Source organism: Physella acuta, unplaced genomic scaffold (genome assembly GCF_028476545.2).
Source record: "Physella acuta isolate Inbredline_101_S28 unplaced genomic scaffold, ASM2847654v3 ptg001116l, whole genome shotgun sequence".
In the NCBI taxonomy this organism is placed as follows: domain Eukaryota; kingdom Metazoa; phylum Mollusca; class Gastropoda; family Physidae; genus Physella; species Physella acuta.
This window is the reverse complement of record NW_026732633.1, coordinates 247,538-268,685: the sequence shown is the minus strand read 5'-3', so window position 1 is coordinate 268,685 and position 21,148 is coordinate 247,538. Positions and strand designations below refer to the sequence as shown.

General features: G+C 31.9%; 3 protein-coding genes across 3 annotated transcripts; all 3 read left to right on the top strand.

Moving 5' to 3' along the window:
- The first annotated feature begins 2,405 nt into the window (after positions 1-2,405).
- On the top strand, positions 2,406-7,584 carry LOC131955941 (ankyrin repeat domain-containing protein 50-like). Its single transcript, XM_059320260.1, has 2 exons — positions 2,406-2,498; positions 4,786-7,584. Exon 2 carries the CDS (start codon positions 5,254-5,256, stop codon positions 7,582-7,584), a length of 2,331 nt encoding a protein of 776 aa, XP_059176243.1. The 5' UTR covers positions 2,406-2,498; positions 4,786-5,253.
- Positions 7,585-9,680: 2,096 nt separating this feature from the next.
- LOC131955935 (uncharacterized) lies at positions 9,681-12,369 on the top strand. The gene is made up of 6 exons (XM_059320256.1): positions 9,681-9,822; positions 10,453-10,583; positions 10,770-10,835; positions 11,124-11,228; positions 11,822-11,924; positions 12,206-12,369. The coding sequence occupies exons 1-6, from the start codon at positions 9,681-9,683 to the stop codon at positions 12,367-12,369; spliced, it is 711 nt and encodes a 236-aa protein (XP_059176239.1).
- Positions 12,370-12,503: 134 nt separating this feature from the next.
- On the top strand, positions 12,504-19,819 carry LOC131955934 (mitogen-activated protein kinase kinase kinase 3-like). The gene is made up of 7 exons (XM_059320255.1): positions 12,504-12,751; positions 12,989-13,158; positions 14,142-14,249; positions 14,663-14,792; positions 15,141-15,321; positions 16,500-16,726; positions 19,686-19,819. The coding sequence occupies exons 1-7, from the start codon at positions 12,652-12,654 to the stop codon at positions 19,817-19,819; spliced, it is 1,050 nt and encodes a 349-aa protein (XP_059176238.1). The 5' UTR covers positions 12,504-12,651.
- The last annotated feature ends 1,329 nt before the right edge of the window (positions 19,820-21,148 follow it).

The following is a 21,148-nucleotide window of genomic DNA, read 5'->3' as shown; positions in this document are numbered from 1 at the left end:
TTGATAACAAGCTTTTGTATAAGACAAGCGTATCATACGCCGCTATTTAGTTGTTTTTTTTTCCACTTTTCAGTAATTTATAATTTGTGAATTCGACAGTACCAATGCTGCCATTGAAAATATTTGCTTAAAAACACTAAACCCCCCTCCCCCCCCCACCCCCACTTGAAAGCAGCCTCATCTTAGTTACCTCCTCTAAGTTTAAAATCGTTTCAAATTAAATTATCTGCCCCTAATAGCCGTCACCAAACCCGTCTCTATGATTGTAAAATGTAAACAGCGTGAACCACAGCTCACTAGACCATGTGAGGGGGTGGGGGGGGGGGGGGTGGGGGGTGGTGATAGCGATTGAGAGGAAGAGAGGGGACTGTAAGGCGCGCTTGCAGCTTGTTTTCTAACGGCTCCCAGAAGAGAATTATATATATATATACGAGCCGACCCGCTGCGTATCATACGCCGCTATTTAGTGTTTTTTTTTTCTACTTTTCAGTAATTTATAATTTGTGAATTCGTCAGTACCAACGCTGCCACTGAAAATATTTGCTTAAAAACACTAGACCCCCCTTCCCCCACCTCCCCCTCGTGAAAGCAGCCTCCTCTTTGTTACCTCCTCTAAGTTTAAAATAGTTTCAAACTAAATTATCTGCCCCTAATAGACGTCACGCCCATTATGCTGTTGTATTTTAGCATTCATGAAGGCAATATATTTAATTTTCATTTAAGACAATATATTTTTGTAAAAACTAATAGTGTTAAGCTACATACCAAAGTAATTATTGATCTGTTTTTACAATTATATGTGTAGAAATATACATTTCTATATTAGAGAGTGATGATTTCCCCTAGTTCGCGGTCTTAATTAATATTCCAGGAATCATTGTGCCAAATTGTTTTTTTACAAAAATTACAAAACAGATTGTGTTGCATTCACTGTTTTTGGTTGTACTGTGTGTATATATTATTATTTTTTTTTTGTTTAGAGTGAAAAATTGTTTTGTTTTGTCGGCCTAGATTGTGTGTTCTTTTGTCTTCAGAGTACTACTTTTAATTTATTTTACATCATAGCGAAGCAATGACATACAACTAGTATATATATATATATATATATATATATATATATATATATATATATATATATATAAAGCAATGCATGTGTGTCTGTGTGTGTGTATCTGTCTATCTTTTATGCGTTACTACACCTTTCATCCGATCTCCAAGAAACTTTGGGAAGTTATTGAGAATATTGTTGGGGAGGTTTCAAATTCGCAGGGATTGCGCCCCGGAGGGCACGATTTGTATTTTCCTTATTTACAGTATATAAAAATAAAAGTCGATTGCGGGTTGACACCGTTCATTAAACTTTGGGGGGTTAATTAGAATACTCCATGAAAGGGTTCTGAAAAAAATCTTTTTTAATTTCGCAAGGGAGGCGCCACGCGAGGGTGTGATTTTTCTCAATATACGTATATAAAAATAAAAGTCGATTGCGGTTCGACACCGTTTATCCGAGTGCCATAAAACTTTAGGGAAATGAATCATCCCGAGAAGGTTTCTGGGGTAGGGAGTGGGGATGGGGGATGGGTGGTGAGGGGAGGGGATATAATTCTGCATGTTAAAGTTAACAGATTTTTGCCTGGTAAAACAACGTAAAGTGCATAATGCTAACAATCATTTTCTTAATTGACATATATTTTTAATTTTCTTCTGTTACATGCTTTTATAAAATCTGTTAAATAAAATGTATCTACTGTGTTAAAATGAGTCTGTAAAACAATATTGCTAGAAATTCATTTTAACTCCTTACAAGCTATTGGCTTAAGTATTCATTAGGATCTACATTAATTTAAGGTCATCCTTAAATATAAATCTTGATAATTTTTACATTTTGATAATCTTTTTTTTAACAATAAAAATAAATAAACGATAACTGAGGGTGTTTGAGAGTGGTGAATAATATGTTGGGTGGTTTGGGTTGTGGTAAATGTTGAAATAGGAATTGTGGGTTGAAAGTGTAGGAAGGGGGGGGGGGATGGAAATGGTATTTTGGCGTGGGATTTTTACCTAATATTAATAGATTAGAGTTTGTTTAAAAAAAACTTTAGTCTACTTTAAAACAATTTCGTAACTTATCGTAACTATTTAAGCTCAATAAGACCTTGAACGGAAGTTAATCTATATCATTTCAGCGGTTCAAGCAATACGTACTTCAATGGAATTAATTATTTTTCGTTACCGCTAGTATTCACAGTAGCTTTCTCCTACGCCATAATGGCCTTTTGGTGTTAGCACTATAAAGCTTTCACACATGAAACCCGCTGCTTTCAACAGCGGTACATTCAACGAATACGTCACAGGCACAAGATCTATACTACATTACCTTACATTATTACATTTACCATTGGTACATTTGCCTCTATAATACGGTGCCTTTAAAGGCACGAGGTTTATTTCGCCTTTGGATTTTCAAAGAGAATTTATGAAATGTAACGCAAATAGCTGTAAGTAACATATTATTAATTATTGTATTACAACACTAAAAGAGTTTGCGCTCACTTTCTGGTTAAATTCAGTAAAATTTCAGAATGTTTTCAATTTTAGAAATATTTTTATAGACCACATAGGCGACCTCATTTCTGCCATTTTAAGGTCTTCATAGTTTAAATATTTTGCACAGCGTTCTACGCTGATGCTATTTAGTTTCTTATTTATAGACTTCTGTATTTACAAATTCAGTATTTATTTAATATTCTAAAGCCAATAAACTGGGAGCAGGGGCGTAGCGAGGGGGGGGGGGGGTGCGGACCGCACCGGGTGACACCATTTAGGGGGGTGACACCAAGTCAAAAAATAGCAAAATATATAGAGAAAAACTTGAGGGTGGGGTGCAAATCGAAAGTTTGAGGGGGGCGGGAGTGCAACTCGAAAACTTGAAAGTTTGTCCCCGGGAAGGGTCGCAACGCCTCTGGGGGGGGGGTGACACCATTAAGTGCCGCACCGGGTGACACCCGACCTCGCTACGCCACTCACTGGGAGTGATCTCCCTTAAACTTTCTCGAACATTCTTATATGAAACAAAAGGGGATGGCAACTCGGGATATAGACAAATAAAACGTGCATAATACTGCGGAATATTATTAGTACTATATAAATTCACATGTGTTTCTTGAGAAATCGGAAATAGCAAAAATTACTACTTCCGGTCAATAGAAATTACTCAGAATTTGACAGAAGGCAGAGAATTAGATCTTTAACTACATGTGAAATTTCATTTATCTATCTGAAACAGTACTCAGGTTATAGGCTTTTGAAAAATTCAAAGTAGAAAAGATTCCACTTCCGGTTATCGGAAATAGCTCAAAAGTTGATAGGGATCTACGATTTAGATATAATACTTGTTTATAAAGTTTTATCAACCTATCTCTTACGGAACTCAAGTTATCGTGTTTTCCAGACAGACAGACAGACACACACACACACATACACACACAGACATACGGACGCTATTGCAAAACTTTGTTTTTCCGACTCGGGGAGCTGTACAACGTCCAGATTTGGAAAAATCTCGATTTTTTTTGCACGATTTCAAGACTTGCTGTATACTTCGTTTATACTAGAAAGTAACAATGTGGCTGAAGATATAATAAAATTAGATATTTTCTTAATTTAAAATACTTCTATTATTATAGTTTAGATTTTACTTTTTAATTTTTATTTAAAAGCCCTTCACGCTGCATTGTTTACTAATTATTAATTATTTTATCACTATTTAAGACCTCATTTCAGCCATTTTCGTTATTCTTAATTTAAGTTTAATATGGCGTGCAACTTTCAGTGCCGGATACTATATATTAATTTTACTGGGTTTGTGTCGGTATACGTCACATTTGGTCTTTTATTGCTATGGTAGAGTTAAGATCAGTTTATATGGATCTGATACTAAGTTTAGATTGATATTATGTAAATTTCGAAATGTTTAAAAATATACTTGGTTTATCATACTGATTCAGTTAGATAATTTAGTTTTAAAAAATCTCGAATGTGAGCTGTGGCAATTTCAATGGTGGTTGGTTTATGTTTAATATGCTTTAATTATTCAAGTGAATGTGCGTAATAGCCGAGGTTTGGTTGGAATTTCTTGTTTGACTGTGTTAAAGTCAAAACATTAGTGAAGCGTTATAAATAAATTACGCATTTAGCTTATGTAAAATGAACGGTATTTATTTGTTTGAATATTTCTAGCCTTAATAATACCGGAATTAATTTTGTACTCCTATTTATTTATTTCATAAATGTTATAAAATATGAAATTTCGGTTGAAAAATATGCTTTCTTGCAGCAATATTAGGAACCAATTGGAACCAGCTTTTAAAGCCTATTATATTCTCAACCACGTTTATTCAGAATGATAAATTTAGACTAAAAATGTAAATACAGACGATCTATAAATAAGAGACTAAATAAGAGACTAAAAACAGTTCCAAATGGTTCAAACGTTTCAAACGGTTGTTAACAGATAACGTATATCTTTACAGATACGTATTTCACAAAAGCCAGTGCAAAGCCTGGCCGGGACGGCTACTAGTGTATAATAAATATACTAACATTTCGCGATCGTAGAAGAAATGAAAAAAAATCTATGAGGAAGCATATGACATTGTACAATTTACCAATGGTAACCTTTCCTCAGAAAATTGTTAAAGTGATAACCAGAACTATTTTAGAGTTTTTTGTTTTGTTTGTTGTTGTTTATAGCAGTATGTGACCTAAGCGACATTTTTTTTCCAGGTTTAGCAGCTTACCCAGAAGGTACCTATTTTTGTCGTTTACTGAGGGGAAGCAAACAAAGGGGAAAAGAACACACCTAGAAGACACATTTTCTAACTGGCTATATTAAGAACATTTCTCAAATTTAGAACAGATTGAAAAAATAACTTATTACAGCTTAAAAGACGTATTTGTCTCTGGCATATATTATGTTTGTTTTGTAATTACCTATTATTTTTTCATCACATTTTCTACGTTACCTAAGATTAACAAATGTTTTTTTTTTTCTAAAAACATTAGTTGTCTTATACATGAATACAAGTCAAAAAGATTTGTTTATTTTATTAAGTAAAAACATATTTTCGAGATGAAGTTTTTACCGCATTTTGCAGTACGAGAATTTGATTAAACTAAAGCAAATAACATTACACGATACGTCAACGAAACTTTTCCAGTTAAGCAAGAAAGTTAAAAATTTTATTTACGGAGATGGAATATGCATTGGAAAAAAACGAGGGCTATTATAATGAAATTAATTTCAGCAATCTGAGTGCACTAATGCGTGCTTCTTATAATGGCAAAACTAGGCTAGTAAAGAAACTACTAATAAGGAAAGAAAATATTAATCGCATTCAAGATAACGGTTGGAATGCATTAATGTTTGCATCTAAATCTGGATACTATGAAACGGCTACGTTACTTATTCAAAGTGGGGCTGATTTTAAGTGTGTCGAAAAAAGCGGCAGAGATGCATTGATGATTGCATCTGAATTTGGACATAATAAAATAGTTGAGCAATTGCTTGATAGTGGAGCTGATTTTAAACGATGTAACTCAGATGGATGGAATGCATTAATCTTAGCATCTCAGAATGGGTACACTGAAACAATGCAAACTTTACTAAATCATGGGGCAGATATTCATCATGGTGATTTAGACGGATGGAATGCATTAATGTTTGCAGTACAAAATGGGTATCTTGAATCAGTAAAACTATTACTAAAAAGAGGAGGAAATATTCATCAAGTTGAAAAAATTGAATGGAATGTGTTAATGATTGCATCACAATTTTCCTGTAGTGATACGATTATTGATGTACTTCTTGAAAACGGAGCTGATGTTAACTACGCTAAAGCAGGAGGATCGAATGCACTTATGATTGCATGCATCAATGGACGCGAAAGAACAGTTGAAACGTTGTTGAAGAATGGAGCTAATGTCAACAGCTGCAACGAATCTGGTCTTGATCCATTAATTCTTGCTTGTGCAAACGGACACACTAAAATAGTTCAGATACTAATTAAATTTGGAGCTAATGTTAATCACTGTAACACAGAAGGACGGGATGCATTAATGTTTGCATCGCAAACAGGAAAAGATGAGTCCGTGCAACTATTAATAAACAGCGGAGCTGATATTGAACGAAGTGAAAATAGGGATGTGAACTCGTTACTCATTGCCTCTAGCGTTGGACACCATAAGATTGTTGAATTATTAATAAAAAACGGAGCCAATGTCAATCGTATTGGCAGGAGCGGATTGAATCCATTAATAACTGCATCTCACAGAGGACATGAGAAGACAGTTGAAATATTGCTTAAAAATGGAGCGGATGTTAGCCACACAGATTCATACGGAGAAGACGCACTAATGCTGGCAGCTGACCAAGGACACAGCAAAACGGTACACATGTTATTACAACATGGATCAGACAGCAACCGTGTTGATACAAACGGAAACAACGCGTTGATATTCGCGTCAAAATCCGGTCACAATAAAATAATAGAGTTACTAATACAGTATGGAGCAGATCTGAATTACTGTAAAACAGATGGATGTAATGCACTAGTGATTGCATCAGAAAGAGGGCACAGTAGAACCGTGAATCTACTACTAAAAAAAGGTGCCCATATTAATCCCAAAGAAAACAAAACGATTAATGCATTAACAGCCGCGTATAGGAAAGGTCACTATAAAACCCTAGAGTTATTGATAAATCATGCAGGTGATTTGAATATGTTACAAGCAAACGGAGATAGTGCGCTACTGTATGCATCTGAGAACGGATTTCATAAAGTAATCGAACTATTACTAAACAATGGAGCAAATATTAACTGTGTTGGGGAAAACAGATGGAATGGGCTCATGCTAGCCTCTAAAAATGGGCATTATAAAGCAATTGAAGTACTTATTAAAAACGGAGCCGATATTGAACACACAGAGTCTAACGGAATGGACGCTCTAATGATCGCATCTAAAAACGGTAAACATAATGTAATAGAATTGCTGATTAAAAGCGGAGCTCAGGTTAATTGCTTAACAGTGACAGGATGGAATGCATTACTATTTGCATCACTAAACGGACATGATAAAATAATAGATTTGCTGATTAAAAACGGAGCAGATATTAATCACACGGACCGACATGGCTGGGATGCACTTATGACCGCATCACAAAATGGGCAAAATACAGCAGTAGAAAATCTTCTTCGAAATGGAGCAAATATCAATTATATCGCAAAAGATGGATGGAATGCTCTATCAATTGCAGCTCAAAACGGACATTATAAAACAGTACACTTGCTAATCAATACGATCACTAAAGATTATGAAAATTTGTCGAAATATCTGTCGACAAAAGCAAGCTGTGTGTTTAGAAGTATCCATGCAGCCGAAATAATTTATCTCTCGTTTGAGGTTGAAGCGAGAAAAGCATTAGAACTATTGTCAGCCTATTTTCAAGGTCATTTGGATGACACATTTTTAGCAAGCCAGATACAGGATATTTGCAGATATTGTGAAAAATGTAAGTGTAAATAATACTGAAATAAGGTAATTTTAATAGTTCTTTAAAGCTACTTTTCTAAAACAAATTACATTTTGGGATTCTTGTTTTCAGTCATTTGAATTTGCTGTCTTGACACAAATTCATTTGTATATGAGTATATTTTAAATACATTTTATTTGATAAGTCTTGTGCTAATATATTTATTTTTGAAAAATAAAATGTGCTTTAAAGGATTTAGTTTTAAAATTAATGGAATTAATAGATTTATATTTTGTGTTGTATCTCTATATATAATTCTCTTCTGGGAGACGTTAGAAAACAAGCTGCAAGCGCATCCCCTCTCTTTCTCTCTATCACTATCACTACCACCCCCACCCCACCCCCACATGGTCTGGTGAGTTGTGGTCACGCTAAATGTTTACAAATCGTAGAGCCGGGTTTAGTGACGGCTATTAGGGGCAGATAATTTAGTTTGAAACGATTTTAAATGTACAGGAGGTAACTAAGAGGAGGCTGCTTTCATGGGGGGGGGGTGTAGGGTCGGGGTTAGGGGAAAGGGGGGGGGATTAGTGTTTTAAAGCAAATATTTTCAGTGGCAGCATTGGTACTGTCGAATTCACAAATTATGTATTACTGAAAAGTAGAAAATAAAACAACTAAATAGCGGCGTATGATACGCCGCGTGTCGGCTCGTTATAAATAATCATTCAAGTTTATATGTGCTCTATTTTGATATGTATTATATATATATATATATATATATATATATATATATATATATATATATATATATATATATATATATATATATATATATATATATTGCATATACACACATATGCATTTATTTACATTAATTTAAAATAAAAATATTTCTGTTTTCTTATCTTTAGCATTAGAGTGTTCTGAATTAAGTGTTGACGTTAATACAAAGATTGGACAAGAGCACAATACAACTTTTCATAATCTGAAAAGGCAATTACTTTTTGTAATAACTCATATTTACACAAATTAAATGCATCATCTCACTGAAATATTAATATAATGAGTTGATTTCTCTCTCTCTCTCTCTCTCTCTCTCTCTCTCTCTCTCTCTCTATATATATATATATATATATATATATATATATATATATATATATATATATATATATATATATATATATATATATATATATATATGTAAAATAAGTTTTCATTGACAAAAATTCTTTCTTCTATCAACCAGCGCTGTTGCCTGTTATGTGAATACTGCTTTGCTAATACGTAAATATGAGGTATGGTAATATGCAATATTTAATTTTGTTGATTATTAATGGTTAAAAAGCATGTAGATAGACAAAAACACTTAGAAATTCCACTCTATTTAAAAAAATATGATATCACCCCACAAAGTAGCTATAATTTTTCGAATCCCCAACATTAAATTTATTGTTTCTGGCAAAGATCTAAATCTAATCTGCATAAACAACATTGACTCTTTAAAATTTTATATAACTACTCGTCATTTTAGTGTCCACTTAGTAAGTTTAGCAAGTAAATTAAAATTGTCTCCATGTTTTATATTTTGTTTTTCTTATAACAGTTTAATAGGAAAACTATTATTGCAATAATTTTAAATAAACAAAGGTTGTCTTCAAGATGTTTCAAATGTAGAAATAAATTGTAAATGGCAAAAACTCGTCGCATTTCATGTTATAGAAATAACTTATTACATTTATTTTAGAAAATAAAAAAAAATTGAATCGGTTTGTTGTTTGTATTCAAGTATTAATGTTCCTTTTTATAATTGTAAATATTTGGTTGTACAATGTTAGACATTGTTTATTTGTGTTATACATAATTTAAGTCTTTAGCAAGAATCACCTAAATATACTAGAAAGATAAAATCATTTATAATTATACCTTATTATTTCTGATGGTAGTTGAATTGAATGGCGACAATATGTATATTTAGGCTTCCGACTGATGTGCGTAAAACACGTATTAAGTAGCAAATAGTTATTTTGTGATAGGTAAGTCTTTTCATAGACCGTCAGGTTTGAAAGGGAAACTAACTAACTAAAGTCTTTTCATATCTATTTTTACTCAGAAGGTATTCAACTATGACACACTTGTCAGAGAGGTAATGGCTAAGTTTTCATGCATGAAACAATTTGATGCGTTGGAGTTTTTCACCTATCAGAGATGCATCGAGAAGATTTATGCTGCAACTCCAGAATCTGACAAAGAAGCCGTCTGTTCTTCGCTACTGGAACATAAATATGCAGGCAATATATATTTTTCAGCGTTTGAATGTTGACAGACTCGTTCTGTTGGGTGAATAAAGACCAGAGCTTCAACAATGAAAAAACTAAGTTATTAAATGCAACTTGAATACAATTCATTTACAAATGAGCAGTATCAAAAACTATCTTACGTCAGTCTTGTGATATTTTACTACAGAATATCACTTAAAAAAACAAATATAAAAGACAAAGTTTCTTCCCGGCATCTCTTATTCCAAAAAAATCTACCCTCTCTGGAAGAAATTTAATTTATATAAAAAATATATCCTTTGTCCGCCGCCCCCCTCCCCCCACTTCGGAGAATTTAGTCCGCCCCTCCCGAAAATATCGTGCCCCTCATCCCCCTAACCGGAGAAAAAAGTCTGAAAGAAACACTGATAAAGGGCCTTTCTAAAAATAAGCTTTGGAATTAACTGAAATTAAAACTTAAAAAAAAACATGCTTTCTTTCATATGTACTAACATTTTTGTCATCGTACGTGTATTCAGAAACGAGCGACAATGACCTATTTTAACTGACGATTTGATTTTTAATGATACACGACGATAATCATGTTGTAATTGTCACGAAGTTGTGACACAGAATTGTAAAAATGTTAAATATTTTTTGCAGATATCACAATTGCATTTCTAAAAGAAGGAAAACTATTAGAAACAGAATCACCAGATTTTTCACTATCTCTAATCCGAGATATGCTGAGTCTACTTGCTGCGGGAAGTCATTTTAGTCGCGCATTTGCCTTGGTTAAGTATTGTCTTGTAAACCCGAGTTTAAAATATTTTTATACCAACAATCTCTTTGAAAGCCAAATAAATTTGAAAGATGTAAAATTACTTATAAATACAATTGTTGGATATGAAGCCTATTCATTTTAAAATTATAGTTATTTATTAAAATTAACTTATAAATAATGTTTATTTTTCATTTAGCGTTTAGCGCAGAGTGATGTTATCACTACACTTACTCACTTCCTCATTTTACACACCGATTCAAAGGTAATAAAATACTTAGATTTTCGAAATTATTTTTCATTATTAGATACCTATTATATTTTAAAAATCAAAGCTTTGTGGTAATGTGTATGTTTATAAAGCAAGTAATAGAACAAACTATATTTTGTTTAATGGCATAAAAACTTAATCTAAAAAAAAAAAAAACTTTATAAATTTAGTAATGCAACTATCAAAGAGTTCTGTTACATGCATTTAAGTGTCTCAAGTAGCCTATATGAATTTAACATTTAAAAAAGCCTAATTAAAAGCTAACAACAAATTTATTTTCAGAATACAACGTTTAGATGGATATCAAAAGAACTTATTATTATACTATATCAAATGGCCTTTAAAAGACAAGCACGGCAATACTTTACTCGAGTAAACATAGAAGATGTAGGTTATATTATTATTTAAAAATACTTATTAAGTCAAGCATCTTTAATATTTTAGTAATATCACTACACGCAGAGGCTTCATTAACTGTATATAGTGTGTTTGGGTTATATAACTAGCTATTTTTAATTAATACTAGCAAAGCACATTCGTACTTGGATGGAAATCTAACAATGAATTTTATAAACAAGCTTCTCATTTTCTACAGTAAACAAAAAGAATCTGTTCAGTGTTTAGTTATTTTCTATAGCACCTTCACTAATTACGGTAAAAAATCGAATTACCTGTTGCTGAAAACACAAAACATCGGATATCGTTTAAGAATCGAAGAATTACTTACAAAATACCATATCGGTGCATAAATCGAACAAGAAACTATAATCTATGTTTATATAGCTCACAAAATGCTGCACATTAAGTATTAGCTTATGTATGAAGTAAACACGTTAAAAACGTAAAATACTAAACCATTTATATTAAGTGTTATAAAAAAATAAAAATAAAAATACCTATTATAAATTGAATTTAAATGTTTTTTAAAGCCTCTATTTACCTATATTCTCACAAAATAACAACATTTTAACATCCCGCAGACGATCGCTGGGATACAATTTGACGATTTGGTGTTATCTATTGTTTCAAAACTTTTATATGTTCTTCTTGTGGACAAGTCCACTGCTGAAACCGATATAACAAGTAATAATTTATTTTTACAACTATTAATTTAATAGTGCATGCTTCGTATTATTTTTCTTATTTTTATTTTTCGAAAATAAATATCTCTCTAAGAGAAAAATAAATTAGCAAATCCAACATTTGTAAACAAAATTATTATAAAAACTAACCTGATTTAAAAATTGTAAAATATGACTGTTTATCTATTGAAAAAAAGGAATATTACGATTTTAGCAAAAACTATCCAAAAAAATAAAAGTCTCATAATAATTCATTATTACATGTTTTACATTTATTCAAAGGAAATATAAAAGTAAACTTGAAGGACGAAATTAAAACAGCCGTAAAAGTATTTGATCAACTCGAATCTGGATTTGAAATGTCAGATATACTAGATGGGGTTGCTAAATACGCAAAGCATGAGCCAGAATTACAAGAGGTAAATGAAGTTTTGTTTTATGCCTAAAGCCATTTTAATATATTTTTATAACCAATGCTTATCAATCCTGTTGTAATATATATATATATATATATATATATATATATATATATATATATATATATATATATATATATATAATTTAATCACTAGATCCTGCCACTAATTCCAAAACTAAAGCAAAACATCACGCACCAAGACCACAAAGTAAAGATACTTTCAACAAAATGTTTGAGAGAATTCAGTAAGAATAAAGAAGCTGGGGAGCTCATTTTAACAGATGAAGCCTTTAATGAACAGATAAAAACGATGATAACCAATGATGGAGATAATGATCTTTTCACGAAATACATACATTCCGCTTTATGGAGATCCGGTCGAACGACAGGGTTATTGCCAAAACAATATGGTCAGAAAGTATTTTTACGTCTCTTGTTTTTGGTTGATAAAAATCGTACTTGGGTTAGCTTAATTGACTATAGGAAACGCAAATCAAACTTTAAATGACTTTATATACTTTAACATCCTCCTGTGTATACTTTTAAGCTCACAACTATATTTTTTTTAAATTTTGTAGATGATGTAGGGATAAATATAGGTTTGTTGCCTTAATAACTTTGTTTTTAACAACATTTTTTTGAAACAGACCGTCTATATTCTGACGAGTTTCCAAAACAGTTTGAAATCATGGCAACACGACTAGGCAAAGGAGGTTTTGGCACTGTTCATCTTGTAATTGACACGAATAGGAAAGATGAGGAGAAATTTGTTGCAAAGAAAATCTCACAATCCCAAAAGGATTTATCAAAGTGGATGGTAAGTAAGCTAAACATTGTTTTAACGACTTTGTGGTGGTGGTGGTGTGTGTGTGGGGGGGGGGGGGGAGGGGGGGGGGCTATACTAAAATGTAAACAAAAGGTAGAATCGAACTATTTGTAATATTTTAGTTGGATCAGCTTCATTAGAGAATAGTGCAATAAAAATTGTTATTAAATTATTTAATCGCATTTTATTTGAATTTAATGTTTTGATTGACGTATTATAGAAAACTAATTATAGCTTTACGTGTAGCTATGTAACTGCGACGTTAAATTAATATATCAATGTTTAGAGATTCTGTTAGTATCGTGAAATAAAACCACAAACTAACTTTCAAAAGAATATTCCTTAATAAATAAAAGTTATGGTTTATAATTGGTACACATTACGCATGAAATTTGACAACTTGTGACTACAGAAAATAGAGCAATTATTCATTTTTCGAGCAACAGTATTATAACATTTAAGAAAATTAAGTTTGAGATAACACCAGTTAAAAAAAGGCATTTATTATTTTCAAAAGTTTCTACAACTAAAGCAACGTTTGGAGTTAAATCTGTTGCATAAAAAATAAAATTACAGTGTACACACATCCTAAACAGGTGTAGAATTATCCATATATCAGTGTGCTGTTATACATATTACATATATATATATATATAATATATATGGTTCCATGACAAATGAACTCTGGACAAATGATCTCAGACAAAATATCGAAAACTTTGTATTGGTATCAAACAATCAAGGTCTAGTTTTACATTGGCTATAGGTCAATGTTAACCTGTCAAGTAATGAAGATTGTTTTTTGTGCTTTATTACTATCATACATTGCTGTAATTTTAAAAGCTGAGACGATACTGTCATAAAACTATATATATATATATATATATATATATATATATATATATATATATATATATATATATATATATTACTTTATCACGGTTTACATTGTACATTTCAATGATAATTTTCAGAATGAGGCTTCAATTCTAATTAAACTGAGGCATGAACGAATTGTTCAGTTTCACGGATTTCAAAAGAACGAAACCGAAATAGACTTATTTTTGGAGTTTATTAAACTGGTTAAGTATTAAAACATTCTTATTATATATGTTTTGACATGGTAGTTGCTATTGAAATTAATATTATGTTTGATCACATCTATTTGTTTTGAATAGTTTACAAGATATAAAATGTAATGTATTGTAAAATTTCCATCTGTAGTATGCAAAATAAAATAGGGACATTATGTTGAAATATGTTTCAACGGATCCTAGAAAGTACTAAATGTATATCAATATATTCAAAAATATATTGTTGCTTGATATCACACAATCATATTTATCAATTTTTAGTTGAAACAGTAATGACAAAAAATGTTTATGTTTATTTCTTAGTATTTATTTTAAAGATTTATATTACCAGCTTTAATTAACTTTGTTTTAAAAGAAATTATATTTTAAAAGTATTCATGCTATTTCTGATGTGTTATTAGGGAACACTCGCTGATTTTATAAAACGAAACATAAGACTAAATGTAGAGTTGACAAGACATTTTACAATTCAAATCCTGGAAGGTGTGAAATACCTGCATGAAAATAACATTTTACATTTGGACATCAAAGGTACATTAAGTGAAATTTAAATTAAACGCAAAACAAAACTTTCTTTATGTTTTTATTTACTAGTTAGACTATCGTCTAATTAGGTTGCTTGTAAGAAGCAACGTTTGAGCGACTAGTTCCTAAATCTCCAACCATTGGTAAACCAAGTTTTAAGCCATTTCTCCACTTCTCTTTTATCTTTTTGCCTGAGGATTGAAGTTGACAACTTTTTGATTTACGCTGAAGTACACTCGATCCACTTTCGTTTTATTGAGTGTGTAAAATTACTTTTTTCGATAATATAAAATTATTACCAAAAACTTAAAACGTAAAATTTGATATACTGTTTTCACGTTTTAATCGAAATAGGCAACAATATTTTGATGGCTGATGAGTCAAACATTAAACTAACTGACTTTGGCCTATCAACAATCTTCACTGAAGAAGAAGGTGTACAAGCAGAACGGGGCACAACTAGATACATGGCCCCAGAGATGGTTGACTGTCCCGATGGTAAAATATTTGAGCACGCAAAAAGTCTTGATATATGGTAAGAGCAATGAATTGTGGTTTATGTGTTATGAGTTTATTAGCTGTCTGTTTATCTCTTAAATTACGGGACAACTTAAATATATATTTAATAATGTTACGATCCCATGAGGGGGATCTTACCTTTTTTGGACATGGCTGAACGTGGGTTAATTAGGGTGTCACCTAGAGATTTATGGATGGTGGGAACTCTCGACGTGAACCCCCTTTTTTGTGGTCGGGCCAGGCCGTAATGAGAGATGCCACGGACTGGCGCAGGTCGTGAAAGAGACAAAGGGTGGGATGTTATTGTTGATGCTAGCGGGTTACATCCCCCCCCTTCTCACCTGAATCGCCTGGCCTGGTATGTAAATGTAGGGAAAAGCCGTACGAGAGATTAAGTCAGGACATAGACCCCTGCACCTCGACTGGACTATTTTAGGAGGGGTAGACGGCAGACTGGGGACGTATATTAGCAGGGTCTGACAATTTAATCAGGTACCCCAGACCTGTTGGCGACATTTAATTAGGTTAGGCTTGAGTGGGACGTGTTGGTGCATAATTAGCCCCGCACCTGGACATTTGTGAGTCCGTTATTTAAGGAGGAGGGACACTCAGCGACACACAGTCAGAGCTCACGAGTCACACACGGACGGACTCGGATAGCTAGGTCTAGAGGAGACAGACATGGGGCGTCTCTGTGAGCTAGTGGGCAGCCAAGAGATGCCTGTACTGTAGTAGACCTAGGATAGTTAGACAGTTAGAGATAAGTAGGGTAGTCGTGCTAAGAACTTTAGTTGTTTGTAGCTATTTGTGTATATTTCTGATGGTTGTACTTCGGTGGCGGGTTAACTTTAAGTGTTGTGATTTGTGGAAATAAATAGAGATTACTGATGTGGCGTTTATTTTTATTTTTATTTTTCTTCTTGTTTACGATTCCCTGACTAGTTCGAAAGGATTAGAGAAGGGAGTCGTAACAATAATAAATACAATCATGCTTGTTCATAAAACATAAAATAAGTATTTTAACTTAATTTAATAAAAAATATCTAAGGTAATAACTTGATTTTCCTAAAACCACATTCTTATGTAAAAATTTTACTTAACTAAGATAGTTAAAATAGGTATGTATACGTTAACTGTCGGTATTTTTTTTTTCATTTTCTCTTTTTAAAAAGATTAAAAATTCCCTTTCTCTAGGAGTGTTGGGTGTACAGTTGTAGAGATGGCAACTGGATCACCGCCCAACTCTACCACTTCTTCTCAAGCAGTTTTGTTTCAAAAAGCGATGTTGACGAAACCGAAATATGAGCTACCTGTAACTGCGTCGAAATATCTGATAGAATTTTTAGACAAAACTTTTATGATTAAGGCATCAGATAGGCCATCAGCTGAGAGTTTACTCAAGGACGATCCATTTATAACAGGTAATTGTGTATATACAATGTAAAAATTGATAAACGCTTAATAAGTTTTTTAACATAGCATATATGTTACATTATGTACTGAAGTAATTGTTTCAACATGGCTTCATTTTTAAATCGTAGCTTTGTAAATTTTTAATATTGTTCAATAGTAATTAAAAATTGAAAATTTTTAATATCACCTTAAGGTAGTTTATTTTTAAGACTTTAAAGTGCATGTCAGACTTAAATTAAATTTAAAAGATACATTTTTTATCATAGCATTTTTGTTAACAAACTGTGTTTTGAAGCTGTATTTCTATAAAAATGTTAACAAATACAATTGTTTATTAACTGTAACATGAAATATCAAAGAAGTATCAAAGAATGTCACCATAAGAAATTTCAAGCAAAAGCTAAAATAATTTAAAATAAACAGGGAGTGATCTCCCCTAAACTTTCTCGAATATTCGTATATAACACTACAGGGGATGGCAACTCCGGATATAGACAATATTTTGTATCCATTTTTAATTACTTAAACTTTTAAAAATAGAAAAGAATCGCGTAGAAAATAGAATCTCGTAGAAAAATGATTTGCGCACTAAGTGAACGTCAAACATAATGTATATTATAGTGCGGAATATTATTAGTACTTTATAAATTCACATGCGTTTTTTTTTTGAGAAATCGGAAATAGCGTAAATTACTACTTCCAGTTAAGGGAAATTATTGAAAATTTATAAGATGGCAGAGAATTAGATATTTTAATTACATGTAAAATTGATTTTATCTATCTGAAATAGCACTCAAGTTATAGGCTTTTAAAAAAATTGAAAGTAGAATAAATTTCACTTCCGATGATCGGAAATCGCTGAAAAGCTGATACAGAACTACAATTTTAAAATAATACTTATATTTGAAATTTCATCAACCTAGCTGTAACGGTACTCAAGTTATCGTGTTTACACACACACACACACACACACACACACACACACACACACAAACACATAGACATACCGAAAAGATTGCAAAGCTATGTTTATCCGAATCAGGAGGTGTAAAACGTCGAGAATCGCGAATTTGTTTTGCACGATTACAAGACTTTCTTTATACTTCGTATTAGAGAAAGTAAAAATGAAACGAATCTTAAGGCTGCTACTCTCCCTCAAACATAGACTGTTATGTGGATTTGAGAAAGTGAACACATAAACCTTTATGTTTGTAATAACTACCTGTCTATACCATTGTAGTAATGAGTTATAAACATGAATTCTGAGGAATATTGTTAACAATGTGTAACATAAACAAAATGTGAAAACAAATGTTTGGTAACCAAACCCTATTTTCGAATGTTTTTTTTTTAATATTTCAACTTTTTTAAAAATATTAAAATTAAATGCCGAGACAAAGAAAAATCAGTAGATTTTGTTTAGTTTTAGCTATGCATTTTCCTCAATGCTAATTTCTGTTGACATGCAAATCCATAGTAAGCAATGGGATTATGTAAAATTTCTGATCTTTTTACGTTCTTTATTTAAACTTGTATAATTTATTTTATGCATGACAGTGTGTTTTTTAATTTATAGAAAATCGTGTTTAAATATTTCTCAACTTGTATGAGCTTGTTAAACTTGTAGCCTTTATATTTTTAAATACACTTTTTTTGCAACAACTGTAATTTACTTGCATGGGCTATTTTGTTTCAGTTTTGAAATTGAAACATTGATACAAATATACATTTGATAACGTATTTTGTAGTAATCTCATCCATGTTAAATAAAAATATTACACTAGTTTTTTTTGTTTGTTGGGTTTTTATTACGAGTGAAATTTTTCTTATTAGGCCCCCTATATACGAGAGAGGGAAAGCAAAATATGACCAAAAACCATAAAAAAAGTTTTAATAACAAGCTTTTATGTAATAATGTACAAAAAAGTAGAAAATAAATAATACACTGCTATTTAAAAAAAAACTATAATGAAAACTGTGGGTCACTATTAGATACCTTTACTAATATTTAGGAAGAGACCCACGCTTTAGTAGTCTATAATTTTCTACTTTTTAGTGCATTATTACATAACGAGCCGACCCGCGGCGTATCATACGCCGCTATTTAGTTGTTTTATTTGGACAACATTTTAAATAATTCATAAAAAATTAATTTGGCATCCAAATAAGTCACGTTTAATTGCATTGTCTTCATGTCTTGATCCACGTCCCAACTTTAAAAACGAATCTGTCTGTTAGAAATGTCCGAAATTTCGCTCGGGCAATTCGATCTAGACTGACAGACTGACGACAGACAGACTGACGACATACAGTCGACAGACAGACATAGAAAGCAAATTTTTAAAAATCATAAAAAACGTACTTATAACAAGCTTTTATGTAATAATCTAATAAAATGTAGAAAATAAGTTATACACTACTATTTAAATAACTATAAAGAAAAGCTTGGGTCACTTTAGTATCTATTGGATATATTTTTTGTGCTCTATTAGCCGACCATCTTTGCTCAAATTTACCCATCTATTAATAAATCTACCGTAAAAGTGCGTTAAGATGTGTTCAAATTAATTAAAATCACTTTAAACCATCTCATCATCATTTTTTCCCGTTCCAGCCCAAGACACATGGGGCAGATGAAGTAGAGTTCATCTGTTTCAATTACCTCGGCATGCAAGGTAATAATGTTGTTAGCACTATATCCAATCAACTCAAAACACCTAACCCGATACCCTCGATTTTATTTATTAAATACCACATAACGTGGCACAAATATACTTAAAACCAAATATCGTTAAAGAATCAATACCAGGTTAAAAATTCTTCGTAAATTTAAAAAACAATTTAAGAAACGAAACTCGTTGACAAAAAATGCATTCAATAATACAAATAGGTTATGGCCCAGAAAATAACACAATAGCCAGAAGCTTACAAAAGTTTCAGGTGCTTACAGATTTTTATTGGTAATAGGGTTAATGCTGACCAGAATCTTTGGCCACATGTGTGTGAGAAGTCTGGCCACAGGTGTGTTAAACAGCAAGGCATCCTGCAGGTCTGTGGGCAGTTCTGACCTTTTGACCTTTGCGGGTCTCTCAGCCCCGTAACCCATGTCAGACGACACGGTAATGAAACCAGCTTGACCAGTGGCCACGGTTCACTGAGCACAGGTTTGATAATGGGAGGGAGATAACTCTTTTTTTCTTTGAGTAGTTTTAGGTCTTTAAGGTTTAAGTAGCAGTTTGCTAAACAGTATTCTACTATGTCCATGTTATTGACATTCAATGCAAGGCGGGGAGGAGAAAACCGATGGAATGAAATAAAAAATCCATTGCAAAGGAACATCCTAAAAAGCTCAATCTTGCTTGTGAAAAGGTCAGTGTAAAATGTTACTTTTAAGATTTTGTCGATCACCGTTGTTTTAAATAGAAAAGGATTCATTTTAATCCCTGGATTTATGCCTTTTTTCTAGAGAAACATAACTGGTCCAAACGCTAGGCTGTCTGCTCGATATTAATCAAATTCCCATTCTATTGGATCAATTTCAAAAATGGATTGACCCTAAAACGGTGGTTAATATAATTCCTAGTACATTCTAAAAAAATAGTCGCAAGTTTATTCTACATACTGGATTCCATTAAAATTTGTCAATTGGGTATTTGATTAATATCGTTATTATACCCCTTTCCGACACTATCCCAGGATTTTTGTCCAAAGAATTATTCCATGGATTGAAAATGATGTAGTATGTGTCGTGCCATTGCATGCCAAATTTCATCTTCATCAACCAAGTATTATGCAAATTATGACATGTGTACAAAATGTACGTGTTACAGTAAAGTAAAATGTCAGTAATGTCAGTAACATGCTATTCTAAAAATCTATTTACAAGGTATTAAAGTTAGGCATTCTGTTTAAAGAATAAACAAATCATTAGCGATATAAAAAAATTAAGTTATTATTTTAAATTTTTAATTATTTTCATCAAATTGAGATCACAAAATTAGAATGTTGAAAATATAAAGCAATACAAAATTAAACATTGTGCTTACATTTTGATTAAGAGGTGTCGGAAAAAAAAGTGCAAAACAATATTAAAATTCATTTTTACGTAATTTTTTTTATCAAAACAAATGTGTACAAAAATGACTACCTTGTCGGAAGGGAATACAAACATCCAAAAAAATTTCCTATAGTGAAACTATAAAACAGCACATAAACAAAGGCTTATGCATGGTGCAAATCATTTTAAAAAGTGATTTGACAAAAGAAGATGAATATTAAAATATTAAATGTACAGTTCTCTAAAATCAAACCAAGTTTTTCTAAAATAGGTAAAAAGCTGTTTTAACTTTTTATCTACGGTCGGAACTAAAAAAAATGCATTAAAATGACATTTAATTTTTTTTAACGAACTTTTAAAATCTGACAAGAAT